This window comes from Melanerpes formicivorus, unplaced genomic scaffold (genome assembly GCF_026170545.1).
Source record: "Melanerpes formicivorus ecotype bairdi unplaced genomic scaffold, bMelFor1.0.p_v2 SCAF_137, whole genome shotgun sequence".
Classification (NCBI taxonomy): Eukaryota; Metazoa; Chordata; class Aves; order Piciformes; family Picidae; genus Melanerpes; species Melanerpes formicivorus.
The window spans coordinates 78,427-94,489 of NW_027142489.1; the positions used below are offsets into that span (position 1 = coordinate 78,427).

At 61.8% G+C, this 16,063-nt stretch overlaps 1 protein-coding gene across 1 annotated transcript; it reads right to left on the reverse strand.

Annotated features, from left to right (window-relative positions):
- Positions 1 to 6,493: 6,493 nt before the first annotated feature.
- On the reverse strand, positions 6,494 to 12,985 carry GINS3 (GINS complex subunit 3). The gene is made up of 3 exons (XM_068168385.1): positions 12,772 to 12,985; positions 9,904 to 10,137; positions 6,494 to 8,768 (listed from the first exon to the last, which is right to left on the reverse strand). The coding sequence occupies exons 1-3, from the start codon at positions 12,943 to 12,945 to the stop codon at positions 8,538 to 8,540; spliced, it is 639 nt and encodes a 212-aa protein (XP_068024486.1). The 5' UTR covers positions 12,946 to 12,985; the 3' UTR covers positions 6,494 to 8,537.
- Between the last annotated feature and the right edge of the window lie 3,078 nt (positions 12,986 to 16,063).

Consider the following 16,063-nt stretch of genomic DNA (forward strand, 5'->3'; position numbering starts at 1 on the left):
CAGGGAGGTTGGGGCTGGGCTCTGCTGCCCAGGCTCAGGGGATGGAAGGAGAGGAACTGGCCTGGAGTTGTGCCAGGGGAGGCTGAGGTTGGAGAGGAGGAACAATTCCTTTGGTGTCAGAGTGGTCAGGGCCTGGCAGAGGCTGCCCAGGGAGGTGGTGGAGTCCCCATGGCTGGAGGGGCTGCAGAGCCCTGTGGCCATGGCACTGGGGGCCAGGGGCTGGGGGCCAGGGGGGGGGTTGGGTTGGTGTTGGACTGGATGACCTCAGAGGCCTTTTCCAACACAAACAGTTCTCTGATGCTGTGATTCCACCATCCCCAGGAAGCCTCTGGGGGCTGAGCAGCCCTGGGGCAGGACTCCACATAGGTTGCTGTTATCAAGGGAGCTGATGCTGGTATGGGGAGCTGGAGATTGGCTGTGAGGAAGAAGTTGTTGGGCAGGAGGGTGGGGAGAGCCTGGCCCAGGCTGCCCAGGGAGGTGGTGGAAGCCTCCTGCTGCTGCCTGGAGGTGTTTGCAGCCAGGCTGGAGGTGGCTGTGAGCAAGCTGCTGTGGGGTGAGGTGTCCCTGCCCATGGCAGGGGCTTGGAGCTGGCTGAGCCTGGAGCTCCCTTCTAGCCCTGCCAGCTGTGGGGTTCTATGAAATGGTCTGAAACTGTGCCAGGGGAGGCTGAGGTTGGAGAGGAGGAACAATTTCTGTGCTCCCAGAGTGGTCAGGGCCTGGCAGAGGCTGCCCAGGGAGGTGGTGGAGTCCCCATGGCTGGAGGGGTCCCAGAGCCCTGTGGCCATGGGGGGTTTGGTGCCCAGGCTGGGGTTGGGCTGCTGCTTGGCCTGGCTGACCCCAGAAGGCTTTTCCAAGCCAAAGCATTCTCTGAGCCTGTGATAAAACCAAGTCACCACTTTGGACTGGGGAAGGCTGGACACCCCCTGCTGGCCTGGGCTCTGCCCTCCTCCCAGCTTGGAGGGCTTTAGGTCCAACCCTTGTGCCAGACAGCCCTGCAGAGGGTGGTTGCCAGCAGTGGGTCCCAAAGCCTCCCCTTTGCTGGAGCCCCCACCTCCCTCTGTGGCAGAGGCAGCCCGGGGCTACAGCCCTGTGACATCAGAGCTGCTGCTTGACGTCGGTGCTGCTGCTGCTGCTGCCTGTGCCACTGCCCCTGGCACAGCTCCTGCTGCCCCCTCCCACCCCCTGGCATGGAGCAGCCAAGGGGAACGTGGCCCAGCCTGGGCCTGACCTTCCCTGTGGATCCAGTCACAAGCAGCCCATCGATAGCTGCCTGCAAAGGGAACCCAATTAGCTGTCGCTGGCAATTAGCAAGCTGGGCTTTAATCAGCCTGGGGGCTTGCAAGGCTGGGGAGGAGGAGCCAGCTCTGGGCCTGGGGAAGGGGTTGGGGTGAGAGGGGCTGCTGTGTCCCTTGGCTGAGAGGCAGGGAGGAGGAGGAGGAGGTTGTGGGTGGCTTCCCTGGCTGCTCCCAGACGTGGGGTGGATACCCCAGCCCCAGGCAGCCCCCAGGAGAGAGGGATGAGCAGCCAGAGGGGTGCTGAGACCACCCCCAAAGGCCTCCACCCTCCAGGCAGAGCTGCTGCTGAAGCCAGCCCCAGCTGCCCAAGCCCAAAGGGTTCTGCTTCCAGCCGTGAGGGAATCTCCAAAGGCTGCTGAGTGCCTCTCAATTAATTAGCATCCTGCTGATTGGCACCAGCAAGGCAATTGCTAAAGAGATTAAATTGGCCTCTGCTGGGGAGCAGATGCTGTGCCCAAGCACTGACAGGCTGTGATTTTCCTTTCCCTGTGTCATCCTGCCCTGCTGACTCAGCTGGAGCCCCAGGATGCTGGACACCACCTGGGGCCCAGCCAGGAGCTCCAGGAGCTGAGCCTGGGATCACTTTGCAGAGCTGCTCAGGGCTTCAATCCCATCCCATGCCCAGGGCTGCACAGGGAGGATGCTGATGGAAGTCCAGAGCAGTGCCGTGGTGAGGCCTGGCCACCCAGGGAGGCAATGAGCTGCTCAGCTCAGCCCATTCTGCTCATGTCAGCACAGGAGAGACTCACAGCCAGGCAGCCAGAGCTGCCTTTGTGCACCTGAGAGCCCAAACTGAAAGCTCAGCCTCTAGGCAGGCTGGGGAAATCATCCCCCAGGGCTGCTGATCTGCTCCCAGAGTGGAGCACTCCTCCTGGGCTCACTGGAACCTGCCCAGTGCACAGCACCACAGTGCACAGCCCTGCTCTGGCTCAGCCCTGCTCCACCTCAGGTCTCCAGCAGCAGCAGCAGTGAAGGGGACAGACACCTCTGGAAGCCTTTGCAAAGTGCTCCAGCCAGGGATGTTAATCACAGAGTCAGCAGAGGATGGGTTTGGGTTGGAAGGGAGCTCAAAACTCAGCCAGCTCCAGCCCCCTGCCATGGACAGGGACCCCCCCCCCCCAGCCCAGGCTGCTCAAGGCCTCATCCAGCCTGGTCCTGAGCACCTCCAGGGAAGGGACAGCCACAGCCTCCCTGTTCCAGCATCTCCCCAGCCTCAATGCCAACAATTTCTTCCTCATCTCCAGGCTCAATTACAGGGCTGCAGAGCCTCTGCCCTGGGGCCAGGCTGGGAGAGCTGGGGCTGTGCAGCCTGCAGGAGAGAAGGCTGCAGGCAGAGCTCAGAGCTGCAGCTGCAGAGCTGCAGGGCAGCTGCAGGCAGGCTGGGGAGGGACTGCTCAGAAGGGGCTGTGGGGCTAGGCCCAGGGGCAATGGTTTGGAGCTGGAGCAGGGCAGAGTTAGGTTGGAGCTCTGCAGAGTCAGGGTGGAGAGACACTGGCACAGGTTGCCCAGGGAGGCTGGGGCTGATCTGGATGATCTTTGAGGTCCCTCCCAACCCAAGCCATGCTGTGGCCCTGTGATTCCCCAGCTGGCAGAGCTGCTGCCCAGGCACTGCTGCTGGGCTCTGTGTACAGCAGAGCAGGGTGGCCCAAGGGGCAGCAGTGGTGGCCCAAGGGGCAGCAGTGGTGGCACAAGGGGCAGCAGTGCTGCCCCCACCCCTGCCCCACTCTTGGCTGCTATGGAAAATTCCAAGGGTGGCACAGCCTTGGAGAAGCCCAAGGTGTTTGTTCTGCTTTCCCAAACACTCCATTCATGCCCCTGACAGCAGCAGCAGGGCCCTGAGATTAGGAGGTTTCTATTCTGGAAGAGTTCTCTCTCCTGGCAGGCTGCCCAGCAGTGCCAGCAGCCTCAGGATGCTCTCTCTCTGCCTTGGCAGGGCAGACTCAGGGCCTTGTGCCCTTCACCAGCCTTTGGGAGGCTGGGGAGCTGCAGACCTTCACACTTTTCCCTCACCCCTTGGGGCCAGGATGCCTCCTCCAGGTTTGCCAGCTAGCCCTGTGGCAAGGACACACTCCAGGGAGGACACTGATGAGCTGGAGCAGGTCCAGAGAAGGGCAACCAAGCTGCTCTGAGCTCTGCCTGGAGCTTTCTCCTCTCCAGGCTGAACAGCCCCAGCTCTCCCAACCTGTTCCTATAGGGGAGGTTCTCTGAGCATCTCTGTGGCCTCCTCTGGAGCCTCTGCAGCAGCTCCAGGTCCTCCTTGTGCTGGGGGCCCCAGAGCTGGAGGCAGTGCTGCAGGTGGGGGCTGAGCAGAGCAGAGCAGAGGGGCAGAATCCCCTCCCTGTGCTGCTGCTCTCCCTGCTCTGGCTGCAGCTCAGCACTCAGCTGCCTCTGGGCTGCCAGGGCCCGGTGCTGGCTCCTGGGCACTTTGCCACCCTCTAGGGCTGGAGGCAGTGCTGGGGGCTGAGCACAGGGCAGAGAGGCAGAACAGTGTGAGCAGCAGGTCAGGGATGTGATTGTCCCTCTCAGCACTGCTGAGGCCACAGCTTGAATCCTGGAGTCAGTTCTGGGCTCCTCACTCCAAGAAACTCACAGAGGAGCTGGAGCAGGTTCAGAGAAGCACAACCAAGCTGCTCTGAGCTCTGCCTGGAGCCTTCTCCTCTCCAGGCTGCACAGCCCCAACTCTCCCAGCCTGTTCCTATATGGGAGATTCTCTGAGCACCTCTGTGGCCTCCTCTAGATCCCAACCCCAACCTCCCTGCAGCCTCCTCTCAGGGAGCTGCAGAGAGCAAGGAGGTCTCCCTCAGCCTCCTCTGCTCCAGGCTGCACACCCCCAGCTCCCTCAGCTGCTCCTCCCCAGCCCTGCTCTCCAGACCCTTCCCCAGCTCTGTTGTCCTTCTCTGGACCTGCTCCAGCTCCTCTGTCAGCTTCTTGGAGTGAGGAGCCCAGAACTGACCCCAGGATTCAAGCTGTGGCCTCAGCAGTGCTGAGTAGAGAGGGACAATCACATCCCTGACCTGCTGCTCACACTGTTCTGCCTCTCTGCTCTGCTCTGCTCAGCCCCCACCTGCAGCACTGCCTCCAGCTCTGGGGCCCCCAGCACAAGGAGGACCTGGAGCTGCTGCAGAGGCTCCAGAGGAGGCCACAGGGATGCTGAGAGGCTGCAGAGCCTCCCCTGTGGGGCCAGGCTGGGAGGGTTGGGGCTGTGCAGCCTGCAGGAGAGAAGGCTGCAGGCAGAGCTCAGAGCAACCTTGCAGGAGCTGAAGGGCTCCAGGAGAGCTGGGGAGGGACTGTGGGCAAGGGCTGGGAGTGGCAGGAGCAGGGAGAATGGCTTGGAGCTGGGAGAGGGCAGAGGGAGAGTGGAGAGGAGGAAGGAATGGTTGGCAGGGAGGCTGGGGAGAGCCTGGCACAGGCTGCCCAGGGAGGCTGTGGCTGCCCCCTGGCTGGAGGTGCTGAGGACCAGGCTGGATGAGGCCTTGAGCAGCCTGGGCTGGGGGCAGGGGTCCCTGCCAATGCTGGATGATCTTTGAGGTCCCTTCCAACCCAAGCCATGCTGTGGCCCTGTGATTCTCCAGCTGGCAGAGCTGCTGCCCAGGCACTGCTGCTGGGCTCTGTGTGCAGCTGAGCAGGGTGGCACAAGGGGCAGCAGTGCTGCCACCACCCCTGCACCTCTCCTGCCTCCTGAGCTCCAACCTAAGTCTGCCCTGCTCCAGTTCCAAACCTTTGTCCCTGGGCCTCTGCCCACAGCCCCTCCTGGGCAGTCCCTCCCCAGCCTGCCTGGGGGTGCCCTGCAGAAAGTGAGTTCTTATCCCAGGTCACCAAGGCCAAGCTTCAGTGCCTCCAGGCTGGCAGAAGCAACCAACCCCTGCCTTCTGCTGACTGGAAAGAAACCTCTGCCAGAGGACAGCCCAAGGCTTTGTGCAGAGCACAGCAGCCCAAGGCAGGAACACCTTTGGTGGAAGGGGGAATTCAGATCAGGCAGAGCCTCCCTGAGTGTGTGCTGGGGGTGGGGGGGAGGGGGAACTGCTGCTCACAGAGCTGGGGCTCATGCAAAAGCTCAAGGGAGGAACCTGTGTCAGCTTTCTTGGGCTCTTCATTTGCTGTTTGTGCCAACACATCATATGTTCTGCCCAGAGAAGAACTTGGGGGTGCTGGGGTTGGGGGAGCACAGGACAGGAGCCAGCACTGGGCACTGGCAGCACAGGAGGCCAAGGGCAGCCTGGGCTGCAGCCAGAGCAGTGTGGCCAGAGCTGGAGAGAGAGGATCCTGCCCCTCTGCTCTGCTCTGGGGAGACCTCACCTGCAGGGCTGGGGTCAGCCCTGGGACCCCAGCACAAGAGAGACCTGGAGCTGCTGGAGAGGCTACAGAGGAGGCCCCAGAGATGCTGAGAGGCTGCAGAACCTCTGCCCTGGGGCCAGGCTTGGGAGAGCTGGGGCTGTGCAGCCTGGAGGAGAGAAGGCTGCAGGCAGAGCTCAGAGCTGCAGCTGCAGAGCTGCAGGGCAGCTGCAGGCAGGCTGGGGAGGGACTGCTCAGAAGGGGCTGTGGGGCTAGGCCCAGGGGCAATGGTTTGGAGCTGGAGCAGGGCAGAGTTAGGTTGGAGCTGAGGAGGAAGTTGTGCAGAGGGAGGCTGGGGAGAGCCTGGCCCAGGCTGCCCAGGGAGGTGGTGGAGGCTCCATCCCTGCAGACATTCAAGCTGGGGCTCAACCCTCCCTGGCTGCTTCACCTGCTTGGGGAAGTAAGGACAGAGGAGATGAAGAAGAAGAGCTGAGGGCTTTCCAAGCTCATGCAAAGCTCAAGTGAGCTTTCCCCAACCATTCCAACGTGAATCCCCCACCAGGAAGCTCAGCTGTGCCTCCTGCAGTGTCAGGGACAGGCACAGCTCCAGCTCTGCTCCTGCTGGGCTGCAGCCAGGCACAATGGCTGGGAGCTGGGAGAGGGCAGAGGGAGAGTGGAGAGGAGGAAGGAATTCTGCACAGTGAGGCTGGGGAGAGCCTGGCACAGGCTGCCCAGGGAGGCTGTGGCTGCCTCCTCCCTGGAGGTGTTCAGGGGCAGGTTTGGATCTGGCCTTGAGCAGCCTGGGCTGGGGGGAGGGGTCCCTGCCCAGGGCAGGGGATTGGAGCTGGATGATCTTCCAAGCCAAGACATTCCCTGGCTCTCTGAAGGACCTGCAGCCACTCCACACCACAAGTATCCCCTTCCACTTGATTCAATGCAAAGATTCTTTATTCAACAGAATAAAAACACCCCACAGGAAAGAGCCAAAGGCTCCATGGAAAGGCACAACCTGCCCCACACCACAGTCCTCCTGTGGGGCACCACTCCAGCAGGCACAGCCCCCAGCCCCACCTCCTGCAGCAGGACAGGCCTGGGCCTCTGCAGCCCTCTGAGGTGGAGGTGCCAAAGGGCTCTGTGGAGCCAGCACACTGTCACCTCCCCAGAGGAAAAGACTTTCCCCTCCTCTGCTCTGGAGGGCAGGCCAAGCCCCCTCCCTGCCTGAGGCTCACAGCCTGAGACATCCAGCATCTGCAAGGCCACTGCCAACCCCTCCAGGAGGGTTTAGGTCTTGCTGTCACCTCCCAGTGATTGCCAGAGGCTGAAGCACTCAGGCTCACCAGGATCTGGCTCCCCCCACTTAGGCACTCTGCCAGATCCACCTTCTCCAGGAGCTCAGAAGCACCCAGGTGGTGTCCCAGCCCTGCTGCCAAGGGAGGAGCACCCTGATCATCTGCAGGAGCTAAGCATGGGGGGATCAGAAGGGAGGAAGCTCAGTTCCTTTGCTCTCTGGTCCTTTTATTGACCAGCTTTAGGAAGCAGCAGAGTTCCTCCTGGGGCAAAGACAAACACCCAAAGCAATTGGCTGAGAGGTTGGTCATGAGGGAACCAGCTCCCACCCAGGCTGCTGCTCCTGCTCTGCTCCAGCCTAACTCTCTGCTGCCTTCTGGTGCCTGGAGTGGGGGAACTCAGCAGCCATCAGGGGAAGCAGCCACCACAACAGCCACTCTGCATCAAACAAGGACATCCTCCAGCCCAGGCAGCACCAAAGCTACCAGGGCTGGAAGGGGGCAAGAGAGAGAGAGGCTGGGGCAGGTGGCAGCTGCAGGTGGCCACTCTGCTTGCTCCCTGAGACAGAAGAGAGCAAAAGCAGAGATCCCTGCCCCCAAGGAACAGCTGCTCCAGCTCAGTGCCTAAGAAAGGGGGGGAAATCCCCTGCAGTTTGTGCCATCTGGGGGGTTCCCCACACACAGAACATCTGGGGCTCCCCCAAGGATGGGAAGACTGGAAACAGCTGCTCCCAAGAGGGTGGAATGGGAAGGGGCAAGGTGAAACAGAGAGAATTGAGAGGTTTGGGGAGCTTTAACCCCCCCCAACAGATCCAGTCTTGGAGACAGCAATTAGGAAGGGAAAAGGCTGAGGAATATTTGTTATCCCTTCAGGAAGTGCTCTCAGAGGCTTTCAGCCACCTGAGCTGCAGATCCTAAGGAGTGGAGTGAGGAAGATGGGAAGGGAGGTGAGGAATGAGCAAGCTGGGAAGCCATCCAGGGATGGAATGGGGTGAAGCTGGGATGGGATGTGGCTGAGATGGAGCTGGGATGGGATATGGCTGGGATGGAGCCAGGATGGGATGGAGCTGGGATGTGGCTGAGATGGAGCTGGGATGGGATGTGGCTGGGATGTGGCTGAGATGGAGCTGGGATGTGGCTGAGATGGAGCCAGGATGGGATGGAGCTGGGATAGGATGGAGCTGGGATGTGGCTGAGATGGAGCCAGGATGGGATGGAGCTGGGATAGGATGGAGCTGGGATGTGGCTGAGATGGAGCTGGGATGGGATGGAGCTGGGATAGGATGGAGCTGGGATGTGGCTGAGATGGAGCCAGGATGGGATGGAGCTGGGATAGGATGGAGCTGGGATGTGGCTGAGATGGAGCCAGGATGGGATGGAGCTGGGATAGGATGGAGCTGGGATGTGGCTGAGATGGAGCTGGGATGGGATGGAGCTGGGATGTGGCTGAGATGGAGCCAGGATCGGATGAAGCTAGGATACGATGGAGCTGGGATGTGGCTGGGATGGAGCTGGGCTGGGCTGGTTTTTCCACACCCTTGCTGTCTGCCTTCCCCATGGGCAGCAGCCTAAGATGCCCCAGAGAATCCCTGCTCCTGCAGAGGGAGGATCCTGCCCCTCCCCCGGGCTGCTTCCTTCCTCTCCTCTCCGCTGCCTCCAGCCTCCTCCTCCCCGCCGCGGCCTCTCACGCATCCAGGTCGGCGAACTTCCTCTTGCCATAGTTCTGGAGGAGAGGGGAGGCTGTGATTTGGGCAGCTTGGCCCTTCTCCCAGCACTGGAAGTCGTGGAGGCCCTTCTGGCCAGCTCGAAAGAGAGCCCTCTCCAGCTCATCCAGGCGAGCCAGCAGGGCAGAGGTGTCCTCGTTGTAGGCATTCTGAGAGGAGTCCATGACGCGGCGGAACCTGCTGGTGAAGGTCTGCAGGGGGGGAGCAGAGAGCAGCTCTCACACACCCAGAGGCTCCTCCAGCCCCAAGACAGAGGCCTCAGCTTTCAGCAGCACCTAGTTCTAAACCCCCTGCCCTGCCCAGGCACCCCTCCCCCCAGCCCAGGCTGCTCAAGGCCTCATCCAGCCTGGTCCTCAGCACCTCCAGCCAGGGGGCAGCCACAGCCTCCCTGGGCAGCCTGTGCCAGGCTCTCCCCAGCCTCCCTGCCAACCATTCCTTCCTCCTCTCCACTCTCACTCTGCCCTCTCCCAGCTCCAAGCCATTCTCCCTGCTCCTGCCACTCCCAGCCCTTGCCCAGAGTCCCTCCCCAGCTCTCCTGGAGCTCCTGCAAGGTTGCTCTGAGCTCTGCCTGCAGCCTTCTCCTCTCCAGGCTGCACAGCCCCAACCCTCCCAACCTGTTCCTATAGGGGAGGTTCTCTGAGCATCTCTGTGGCCTGTTCTGGAGCCTCTGCAGCAGCTCCAGGTCCTTCTTGTGCTGGGGCCCCAGAGCTGGAGGCAGTGCTGCAGGTGGGGGCTGAGCAGAGCAGAGCAGAGAGGCAGAACAGTGTGGGCAGCAGGTCAGGGATGTGATTGTCCCTCTCTACTCAGCACTGCTGAGGCCACAGCTTGAATCCTGGGGTCAGTTCTGGGCTCCTCACTCCAAGAAGCTGACAGAGGAGCTGGAGCAGGTCCAGAGAAGGACAACAGAGCTGGGGAAGGGTCTGAAGAGCAGGGCTGGGGAGGAGCAGCTGAGGGAGCTGGGGGTGTGCAGCCTGGAGCAGAGGAGGCTGAGGGAGACCTCCTTGCTCTCTGCAGCTCCCTGAGAGGAGGCTGCAGGGAGGTTGGGGTTGGGCTCTGCTCCCCAGGTTCAGGGGATGGAAGGAGAGGAACTGGGCTGGAGTTGTACCAGGGGAGGCTTAGGTTGCCCTCTCCCAGCTCCAAGCCATTCTCCCTGCTCCTGCCACTCCCAGCCCTTGCCCAGAGTCCCTCCCCAGCTCTCCTGGAGCCCCTTCAGGCCCTGGCAGGCTGCTCTGAGCTCTCCCTGGAGCCTTCTCTCCTCCAGGCTGAACCCAGCCCCGACCCAAGAGCCCCACTGCAGCAATGCCAAGGCTCAGTTCAGATACTTGCCTGCAGGATACTCTGAGCTATCTGAGGATTCTCTGTATTGTCAAAGTTCAGGAGCTGGGAGCCAAACCCATAGTAGTAGGGCCCCATTTTGTGCAGATCCACCACGTTGGCATCAGCACTGATCACTGTCCTCCAGGCTTCCTTGTAGATCTTGGGCAGCTCCACAGAGATGATTCTTCTCTTGCTGTCATGGAGACCTTTGGCCAGCCACAGAGGGATTTCTAGCTTGGAACCCTGCATGAATGAGCAAAAAAAACCCCAAATCATCACAGGATCAGAGAATGGACTGGGTTGGAAGGCACCTCAGGGCAAGGGAAGATGGATTGAAATGGAAGGAGAAGAGGTTTAGACTGGATCTGGGGAAGAAAGGCTTTGCCATGAGGGTAGCAAGAGTCTGGAATGGACTACACAGAAAGGCTGTGGATGCCTCCTCCCTGGAGATGTTCAGAGCCAAGCTGGATGAGGTTTTGAGCAACCTGGGCTGGTGGGAGGTTGGATTAGCTGATCTCTAAGGTCTCTTCCAGCCTAGGCCATTCTATGCCCAGGGGACTGCCTGGAGGCTGTGGGGCAGGCTGTGGATGTGGTCTGCCTGGACCTCAGCAAGGCCTTTGCCACCATCCCCCGCAGCAAGCTCCTGGCCAAGCTGTCAGCCCCTGGCTGGGACAGCAGCACTCTGAGCTGGGTGAGGAAGTGGCTGGAGGCTGAGCCCAGAGAGTGGTGGTGAATGGTGCCACAGCCAGCTGGCAGCCAGGCACCAGTGGTGTGCCCCAGGGAGCAGTGCTGGGCCCCAGCCTGATCAATATCTTCACTGATGATCTGGAGGAGGGGATTGAGTCAGACATCAGCAAGTTTGCAGCTGACAGCAAGCTGGGAGCAGAGGTTGGACAGTGAGAGGGCAGAAGGGCTCTGCAGAGGGACCTTGCCAGGATGGCATTCAACAAGTCCAAGTGCCAGGGGCTGCACTTTGGCCACAGCAACCCCAGGCAGAGCTACAGGCTGGGGGCAGAGTGGCTGAGAGCAGCCAGGCAGAGAGGGACCTGGGGGTGCTGATTGACAGCTGTCTGAACAGGAGGCAGCAGTGTGCCCAGGGGGCCAAGAAGGCCAAGGGCATCCTGGCCTGGGTCAGGAGCAGTGTGGCCAGCAGGAGCAGGGAGCTCATCCTGCCCTGTGCTCAGCACTGCTCAGGCCACCCCTTGAGTCCTGTGTCCAGCTCTGGGCTCCTCAGCTTAGGAAAGAGGTTGAGCTGCTGGAAGGTGTCCAGAGAAGGGCAAGAAAGCTGGGGAGGGGTCTGGGGCACAGCCCTGTGAGGAGAGGCTGAGGGAGCTGGGGTTGCTTAGCCTGGGGAAGAGGAGGCTCAGGGGAGACCTTCTTGCTCTCTGCAACTCCCTGCAGGGAGGTTGGAGCCAGGTGGGGGTTGGGCTCTTCTCCCAGGCACCCAGCACCAGAACAAGAGGACACAGTCTCAAGCTGTGCCAGGGGAGGTTTAGGCTGGAGGTGAGGAGAAAGTTCTTCCCAGAGACAGTTGTTGGCCCTGGGGATGTGCTGCCCAGGGAGGTATCACAGTATCACAGTATAACTTAGGTTGGAAAGGACCTCGAGGATCATCGAGTCCAACCTATCAACACAGACCCCATGACCAGACCATGGCACCAAGTGCCACGTCCAATCTCCTCTTGATCTCCTCAAGGTGGTGGAGTCCCCATCCCTGGAGGTGTTCGATGTGGCACTTGGTGCCATGGTCTGGTCATGAGGTCTGTGGTGCCAAGTTGGACTCGATGATCCTCGAGGTCTCCTCCAACCCTGGTGATACTGTGAGACTGTGATATGATCCAAAGATCATCCAGGCCAACCCTCCTGCAATCAGCATGGACATGGAGAAAGGCCTTGGGGTGCTGCTGGGCAGCAAGCTCCCCACAGGCCAGCAATGTGCCCTGGTGGCCAAGAGAGCCAAGGGGGTCCTGGGGTGCAGCAAGGGAAGTGTCGCCAGCAGGGCTGGGGAGGATCTGCTGCCCCTCTGCTCTGCCCTGCTGAGGCCACAGCTGCAGTGCTGTGTCCAGCTCTGGGCTCCCCAAGTCAAGGGCGACAGGGAACTGCTGCAGAGAGTCCAGGGGAGAGCCAGGAGGATGCTTAGGGCACTTAAGCATCTCCCTTGCGAAGAGAGACTGAGAGCCCTGGGGCTGTTTAGTCTGGAGAAGAGAAGGCTGAGAGGGATCTGATCAATGTCTATCAATAGCTGAGGGCTGGGGGGCAAGGGGAGGGGGCCAAGCTCTTTGGGGTGGTGCACAGCAATAAGCCAAGGACCAGTGCATGCAAACTGGAACAGAGAAGGTTTCACCTCAACACGAAGAAGTGAGGCTGCCGGAGCCCTGGAGCAGGCTGCCCAGAGAGGTTGTGGAGTCTCCTTCCCGGGAGCCTTTCCAAAGCCACCTGGATGCATTCCCGTGTGGACCACCCTGGGTGACCCTGCTCTGGGAGGGGGCTTGGACTGGATGATCCCAGGAGCTACACGGGGTCCTGAAACCATAACAGACCCCCCACACACCCCCCTTCCCTCCCCGGAGCCACATGGGGTGCTGAAACCACGCGGGGATGCCCCGGAGCCACACCAGACCCCCCGGAGCCACACGGGGTCCTGAAACCACGCGGGGATGCCCCGGAGCCACACCAGACCCCCCGGAGCCACACGGGGTGCTGAAACCACGCGGGGACCCTCCGGAGCCACACGGGGTCCTGAAACCACGCGGGGACCCCCCGGAGCCACGCAGGTTCAGCGGCCGCGGCGCAGCCACCCCCGGGCAGCCGCCCAGCCCCGCCGGAGGCTGCCGGGACCTGCAGCCCTTCCCTTCCTCCGCCCCCCGCCGCCGCTACCTCCGGCAGGGAGTCTCCGGCGGCGGCTCCCTGCCCCAAAGCGAAGGCCAGGCGCGGCAGGGCGCTCTCGGCGCGGCCCGGCAGCTTCTCCTGCGACATCAGGATGTCATCCAGCGACAGGAAATTCTCCTCCAGGCCCAGCCCGGGACCCACGGGGAAATACGCCTCGGACATGGCCCCGCAGCGGCACCGCAGCCTCCCGCGCAAGCCGCTCAGACCCCGCCCGCTGCGCCTGCGCCGCTGCACCGCCCGCCCGGGGCCGCCGCTCTGAGCGCTGCGGCTTCGCCTCCCAGCGGCACCGGTACCGGCACCGTCACCTCCCGCCCGGGGCCGCCGGTCTGAGCGCTGCGGCTTCGCCTCCCAGCGGCACCGGCACCGGCACCGGCACCTCCCGCCCGGGGCCCCGCTCTGAGCGCTGCGGCTTCGCCTCCCAGCGGCACCGGCACCGCCCGCCCGGTGCCACGCTCTGAACGCTGCGGCTTCGCCTCCCGCCCGGGGCCGCCGCTCTGAGCGCTGCGGCTTCGCCTCCCGCCCGGGGCCCCGCTCTGAGCGCTGCGGCTTCGCCTCCCAGCGGCACCGGTACCGGCACCTCCCGCCCGGGGGTCGCCGGTCTGAGTGCTGCGGCTTCGCCTCCCAGCGGTACCGGCACCGGCACCTCCGGCCCGGGGGTCGCCGGTCTGAGATCTGCGGCTTCGCCTCCCAGCAGTACCGGCACCGCTACGGCACCCGGGGTAGCTACGGCACCCGGGGTATCTCCGGCAGAGCCGTACCCGCGCTGACCCTGCCGCCTGCCGGCCCCGGGGCACGGGCGGGCAGGCTGCCGAGGCGAGGGGAGCCCGGAGCTGGGCATAGGAGGCGAGGGGGGAGCCCAGGCGGAAGCCCGGACTCGGGCGGCCGAGCCCCGGCTCTGCTCCTCCCAGCACGGCGGCCGAGCGATGCTCCTGCGATTGCCCCTGCTGCACCGGCAGCTGCCTGTGTAGAATCGTACAAAGACTTGGAGAAGATCTTGAGGGGAAGGCCTTGGGGGTGCCAGGGGGTGGCAAAGTGCCCAGGAGCCAGCACTGGGCCCTGGCAGCCCAGAGCCAGCTGAGTGCTGAGCTGCAGCCAGAGCAGGGAGAGCAGCAGCACAGGGAGGGGATTCTGCCCCTCTGCCCTGCTCTGCTCAGCCCCCACCTGCAGCACTGCCTCCAGCTCTGGGGCCCCCAGCACAAGGAGGACCTGGAGCTGCTGCAGAGGCTCCAGAGGAGGCCCCAGAGATGCTCAGAGGCTGTTTGAGAGGGTTACACTTCTTTAGGTGTACTCCAGCCCCTCACTTTCCTTATTGCAGTGAGGAGGCCAAAACGGAGTCCAGGATTCATGGTGTGGCCTCAGCAGCGCTGAGCAGAAGGACACATTGGCTGCCCTGGTCCTTCTGACCACACCATTGCTGATCCAGGCCTGGAAGTCTTCCTGTTTGCCAAAGGAATCCTTCTGTCTGTGCAGCTTTCCCAAATGAGTTCCAGAGCAGTCTCCAGAAGCTCTTTCTGCAAGGCTACCAAGGCTACTCCTGATAAAAATCATCCTTTGCAGGCTCAGTCACCAACATTCCTGTCTCATCCAACCTCCATGTCTGCACAGTGAGCCCAGCAGCCCAAACCAGGAGAGCTGGGCAGCAGTATGACTTCAAGACCTTCCCAAAGGAAAAGCAATGTCCTGTGTCATGAGGAGAGGCTGAGGGAGCTGGGGTTGCTTGGCCTGGAGAAGAGGAGGCTCAGGGGAGACCTTATTGCTCTCTCCAGCTCCCTGCAGGGAGGTTGGAGCCAGGTGGGGGTTGGGCTCTTCTCCCAGGCAGCCAGCACCAGAACAAGAGGACACAGTCTCAAGCTGTGCCAGGGGAGGTGTAGGCTAGAGGTGAGGAAGAAATTCTTCCCAGAGGGATTGGCTCTTGGGATGTGCTGCCCAGGGTGGTGGTGGGGTCCCCATCCCTGGGGGTGTTCAGAAAAGGCTTGGATGTGGCACTTGGAGCCATGGTTGAGGTGGGTGTTGGGTGGCAGGTTGGTCTGGATGATTTCTGAGCTCTTTTCCAACCTTACTGATTCTATGATTCTGTGATAACTGAGCCTGTTTGTGCATGGAGGATTAGGGAACTGGGGCTTTGGTCTCCTCCCACCTTTGTGTCAAGTCAAACCCCTTTCTGGCACATGGAGCTGGACTAGCAGCCCAGGGAAGCAGACCCTGGGGCTCACAGACTGGAGAGAAGCATAGAATCAGAGAACTGTCAGGGCTGGAAGGGACCCCAAGGCTCAGCCAGCTCCAAGCCCGTGCCATGGGCAGGGACACCTCACCCCACAGCAGCTTGCTCACAGCCACCTCCAGCCTGGCTGCAAACACCTCCAGGCATCAGCAGGAGGCTTCCACCACCTCCCTGGGCAGCCTGGGCCAGGCTCTCACCACCCTCCTGCCCAACAACTTCTTCCTCACAGCCAATCTCCAGCTCCCCACTTCTCCTTTTGCTCCAGCCCCCCAAGTCCTGTCCCTCCCTCACCCCCTCCAAAGTCCCTCCCCTGCTTTCTTGCAGCCCCCTGCAGATCCTGGAAGGCCACCAGAAGGTCTCCTCTGTGGAGGGGGTGAGACACTGGTTCAGGTTGCCCAGAGGGGTGGCAGATGCCCCACCCCTGCACCCATTCCAGGTCAGGTTGTTGTGGGATTCTGAGCCACCTGCTGTAGCTGCAGATGTCCCTGCTTGAGTGCAGAGGGGTTGGACTGGATGAGCTTTAAAGGTCCCTTCCAACCCAATCTACTCTTGGCTGTCCCGTGATCCCTGCATGGTGCAGCTGGCTTCGGTGGTGCCAGCATCTCACCGTCTGATCCTGCCTGAAGGATGCTGAGTGCAGGAGCAAAGCTCAGGCAGGGGGTGAGAGCACTTCTGAGAGTGGCCCCTCCTGCCCCCTGCTGATAGAAGCCCACACCTTGGAACACAGATCCTCTGCCCATATCCCTGAGCTCTCTGATGCTCCTTAGACTGTTTTTATCCCTTCTCCTGGAAGTGTGGTTCAAAAGCATTTGCATTTCCTAATCAGCATTGAGAGCTCTTGTGGGTAGGTAATGCCAGTATCTGCAGGGGGCTCCAAGGAGGCTGGGGAGGGACTGCTCAGGATCTCAGGCAGTGATAGGACTAGGGGGAATGGAATGAAGCTGGAGGTGGGGAGATTGAGGCTGGAGGTGAGGAGGAAGTTCTTCCCCATGAGAGTGTTGAAGCCCTGCAATGGGTTGTGCAGGGAGGTGGTTGGGGCCCTGTCCCTGGAGGTGTTTG